This window comes from Necator americanus, chromosome IV, assembly GCF_031761385.1.
Source record: "Necator americanus strain Aroian chromosome IV, whole genome shotgun sequence".
Taxonomy (NCBI): Eukaryota; Metazoa; Nematoda; class Chromadorea; order Rhabditida; family Ancylostomatidae; genus Necator; species Necator americanus.
In genome coordinates this window covers 12,777,182-12,782,522 of record NC_087374.1, presented here as the reverse complement: position 1 = coordinate 12,782,522, position 5,341 = coordinate 12,777,182, and the positions used below count along the sequence as shown (strand labels likewise).

The 5,341-nt window shown below is 39.6% G+C and overlaps 1 protein-coding gene across 1 annotated transcript; it reads right to left on the bottom strand.

Annotated features, from left to right (window-relative positions):
• Positions 1 to 233: 233 nt before the first annotated feature.
• On the bottom strand, positions 234 to 4,953 carry RB195_001099 (uncharacterized protein; the record flags this gene model as incomplete). The annotated part of the gene is made up of 4 exons (XM_064197710.1): positions 234 to 251; positions 308 to 366; positions 4,715 to 4,805; positions 4,876 to 4,953. 4 exons carry the CDS (start codon positions 4,951 to 4,953, stop codon positions 234 to 236), a joined length of 246 nt encoding a protein of 81 aa, XP_064053591.1.
• Positions 4,954 to 5,341: the final 388 nt, after the last annotated feature.

Sequence of the window (5,341 nt, the reverse complement as noted above, 5' to 3'; positions counted from 1 at the left end):
TATTTATTATTACGATTATTACGGTTGAATACAGTGTCGGAAGATAATGGCCCTAGTTATCAGCGTAAAGCTCCTACAGTGCACAAATATTTTTATTTATGTTTTTTAACGTTTGTATAATCGACAAATAATCGTATCAGTGATATATATGACATATTCTTGGCAGGATTTCATTAATTTTCCAGATCCTTCGTTTTTGAAAATTGTGGTCCGCTAAGTCATTGTCTTCATTTTCAGTTTTCCTTTCCTGTCTATAAAAATTCATAACAAATAGGCGAAGGAATTGCATCAAAAGCTCCACATGCACCTTATTTTGTCGCCTCCACGTTCTAAATAAGCGATTGCTCAGCAGGCGTCCGAGAGCACCTGTTTCCAATAATTATTCAATGTTTACAGATGATCCAGTTTTGAGAAACGCAGATGCACGCACAGTTGGGTGGTTGTCGAGAGTCCGTTGGTGGCGCGTGTCCTTTCTTTCTTTACACATTTTCCAGTTGATAAGATGGGTGGGGACTGCAGGTTCTCTGATCGTAGCCGTTCCCGGTTTATCGTAGAACACGCAATCCGCTCGTGCAAATATTATGAATTCAACTGCAAACAACTAAAGGTCCAGATAAGGGCAAACACTGCACAGCCAACAATTAAAGTAAAATTAAACGTTTAGCTACCGTTAGGGCTGTAATGATCTGCCAGTTTTAGAGCACTAAAAAAATCAGAGGAATTTTTATAAAAAAAAAGCTCAATTCATTCTTGAAAGACACATGAAATGCCATTTTATTCCTTATCTTCTAAAATCTGGCATGATCGGCCCATAGTTTTTTTTTTTTGAGGAAACCGGTCGTGCAACGGTAACTTTGACTAGAACTTTGAAGTACTGGACACAATTCTGCGCCTGAAACGGGCCGATTTCGATCATTGGTTCATGTGTTGTGGAGCATGTGCTGCTTCAACAACACGCTGCCATAGCTCTCACTGCTCCACGTTCGCTGTGAGGGTTAATGGCATCACCCCACGAATTTGTAGTGGTACGGATTTCCGGTGGAGTATTCGTATACGGGGTCGTAGATTATTGGGAGAAGGGTGATTCCGTCCATTTCTTCCTAATTGCCGTAAAAAACGGCCCGGAAGATACGGCTTCAGGTGTTTTGGCGCACTATTTTCTACAGGGAGTTCGACTGGAGCGCGCCAGTCTTGTGCGGCGCCGCATCCTCCGGGCCATTTTTTACGGCAATTGGGAAGTAATAAACGGAATCCCACCCCTCTCCATAATCTACGATCCCGTATACGATTGCTCCTCCTGAAATCCGTACCACCTCTGATTCGTGGGGTGATGCTTTTAAGAGAAATTTTCACGGGACGTTTAATTCCTCCCAAAGGGAGACGTAGGCGTAGACCAGCACAGCCACCAGATTTAAAACCACTTTTCCTTCGGAATTTTTCGGAGGGAAATGATGTCCTGTATCGTCCTCTATCGTTTTGAAGATTTGATGGACAGGATTCGGCAGCAAGTCGACGCCATTCCGCCTGACCTAACCCGAAAAGTGATGAAAAATTTCCGGGAACATCTTCAGCAATGTACTGACAACGACGGCCACCATCTTCCACGAGTTATTTTTAAAACTGTATCAATAAAATGGGATTTGATGAACGTTTTGGAAATATGCATCTACGTAGATCCTCCTTATTTTTTATTCACTTTTGGTTTCGCCGCATTTTTTTAATACTTCGCCTTAAGATGTAGGAGGTAATTATGTATTTGTAGGTACTTTGAGGATTTTGCGTTCCTAATCTTCGTAAAACACGTTATTTATTTTCTTTATTCACTTATATATTGTACTATAAATGCATCGATATATTATATCACGTATTGTCCCTAATAGTGCAGTTCTTTATATGCTCTTTTTTTCGCTTCGGGTAGTTTTTCGACTTTTTTTCCATATTCTTGCAGAAATAGAGTTATAAACGTAACTACGTATTGTCTCGTACGCCTAGACGCATACATCCAAGACTTGTACTGTTATCAAGGACCATTGTGCAGGATATTTCTCTTATTTTTTAAAATTCATTCCGAGCAAACAAACTGAAATTCTTCAAGTTTTGAAGAAACAAATAGAAAACTTTACGCAATTTACGTTTTTTTAAATGTGTTTTCGCATTTCCAACTTATTCTGCGAAGAACATTAACACCGTGGTACACGTCAAATCTGATGGGAAGAATCTGATAGGAATCTACCCGGAACAGAAGCCGTGCAAGAGTATTCGCTAGAAATTCTCTTTGTTCTCATTTTCTGTTTCTCTCGTAAACTGTTCTCGCTGAATGAGACATGAGATATGAAAAGTTTCTTCACGTTAGGATTTTTTTTCGTTTTTTCTCTGTTGATGTTCCATTGCGCTCGTGTATGTATGACATATATTTATTGTACGATACAATCATATTTAATAATAAGATAATAGTAATAATATATATGATTGAATCTAAAAATCGTACTTAGCGAAAGATAATAATGAGAGGAAAAATGAAAAAAATAAAACTTTTTGGAAAGTAGCGAAAGAGAATAAACTGAGGGAAAACAAAAAAAGATAGAAATTTATTGAATGCTTTTTTTTTACGCAACAAACAGTTTTTGCATTGAAGGATAGTACATTTTTTTTAAAGTTTTACTTCCATGTTGTTTTTGCAGTAGCAACCTTAGCCAACCTGTGTTCTTTGTCTGTAAGTTAATTAGTAGAAGAAAATTTCAGTCCATTCTTCACTCGTGACCTTGCTTTTTCAAATTTCGAATTTCGAATTCGAATTCGAATATTTTTTGAAGAGGGAATTTTTTACGGACGTCGTTACACTTTAATGAGCACTTATAACAAATGGGAAATATAACTGCTATTTACGACTTTAGTTCGTTCTTAACTAACAAAATAACTATGCTGAAGCAAACAGAAATTACTTCGCAGTTGTGATCCTCTTTTGAAGTTTTTGTTATCTCATATCAAGTAAGCCCTAGCCGAAGTGTTGTTCTTTGGGTTTGGCTCGCGTTACTTACTGTAGGATGATGAGGCGCTTGAGAGGGTAATTAACTTATGGCATTAATTTTTTCAGGCTTCCGCAGAGGCGATAACGCCAAAGCGTTAGCTGTTAATAGAGAAAAATGCCAAATTTGGTTACGGCTTGAAGCAAATTGAAAAAAAAAAACTACGTATTCAACATGTCATGATTCATTAACAGTAAAACATGGACAATATCGCGGAACAGTTTTCTTTTTCTCTTAAAGGAGAACTTTTTTATTTAGGAAAAATAGTTCTCTAAATCGAGAAGCAGCATATGAACGAGTTTGATTTATTTCTATGAAAACACTATTGCTATTATATTGTGGACACCAGATGTCCAGTAACTTTTTACAGATAATTCTACTTATGAAAAAAATTTATTGTAAAAAATTCAATCTACCGTTCGCAATTGAGTGCACTTCAGTCAAAGGTGGTAAACAAATTGTGTAACATCGTGAAACAAAGAGAATCGAGAAACACCACATGAACGAGTTTGCTTTATGCACTATTGCTATTGTATTGTGGACATCCTGAAGAACTCGGGAACAGCTCGATGTGTCCAGAAACACTCGTGCATGTTGTGCTTTTTGTCGCATACACGAACACTCTCGGCTCGGCTCCTTTTGTGAGCTGCAGCAGCAGCCCTCGACGACGAATTTAGCCGTATGTTTGGCTAGGAATTAGTAGAATTTTGCTGACGGGGAGAGGAAGGGCGGGCGTGACTTCTACGGGCCGCCGGATCGTCTGATCACTGCACTGCTGCTCAACTGTATCTTTGATCACCAAGCGCACTGTTCTGGTGTGTTATCGGTACGGTACGGTGGGATCGATACTGTTTCTCTTTTACTTGCCCATCCAGTACTTTGGAGCTTTAAATTCTCATCGCCACCCCTGGTGACAACGAAAACGACGTTGACAGCCTTCTTCGTATCTTCTCGGCCACACCCTTCGTCTACGTAACGACACTGTTCGAACATGCTTTTTCACTATGAGCCACTGACCGGACAGATTAGCACTGATGTAATTTTTTTTTGCCTTATTTCAGTAGATTTCGATAGAAGAACAATGTAAATCTCTGTGCTTTGTTTTCTGTGCCTTCTGAATTCTTTTCTTCCAAATTCCTCCGAACTTGGCAGAAGGAAGGAAGAAAGGGAAATTTTTTTTAGCGTTTTTTATGGTTTGAGATTTTTTCATCGTCTTAATGGAATGGATAGAAAAAAACTCCAATAAAACCTCATGATCCTATACCCTATTTTGAGTTAATGTTTGGGAATAGATCCATTTTCACTTTATGTGAACTCCAGACAATCAATTCCTAGTTATGGAGACGCATTAGACAGGGTGTTGCTGTCTCGAAGATTTCTTTTGACGGGTAAAAAGATTGGAACAGGATGTACTGAGGTGATTTACAGCGAACATCTTTTCCAGTTGCGGAGGAGTTGCGCAGTTCGGTTGACTTGATGGAGACAACAGAAGGCAAAACGAGGGTCGAATAAAATAAATTCGAATCGAGAAAGTTCGACCTTCGTTGGATCTTGGCATAGAGATTCCAACTCGTCCATTGTCAAATTGAAACTAAAAGTAAAAGTTGACAATCGAAAAGTTTAAATTCGTATCATTCAGGGCGTTTTATGATCTTGTAACGTAACGTGTAACACAGTTAGTGGCTTACCTTTAGCCGTTCCCGGGTCCCATTGCGTAGTAAGACACTGTGGATCCGTTGGAATCGCGACGTCGCGCAACCTGCGGTCATAATCGCCTGACTAGAGCATACTGTACTGTAAATGTTTTACGTACTCATGTTTTAGAGAAAAAAATAGTTTGGAAACTTACGACCTCGGTGCTGCGGTGCTTCCAAATCGGATTCGCGCCAGACGTTTGGGTAGTGGGATCATCGCCTAACGCGGTCATTGGGCAGTAAGACAAACATTGACGGTGCTGCCATGTCGCAGCGCATCGGACGCAGCCGCTTGCGCGATATTGCACCAGAAATCAGCTTTGATCAGAATATGCAAATTATTTCGCTTTTGCAGCTGTTCTCTGAACATTTCATCGTGTTTGCGAGATCGGAATCCGTGACAGTTTTGCTGGAACCACCGAAATCCGCAGAAACTACACGCTTCATTACCTGTACAGAATGGTTGAATCCTTTCGTTTAATTCCCGAACATTCCTGGTTCCTTCAGGTACTTGTATTTTGGATGCAGTTGCACCGATGAATACGTTCTTTCTGGATATCTTTGATGGTCATCTCTCTGGATGTTTCTTATCTTCTCAATATCTTATCGTTCCTAAGATCC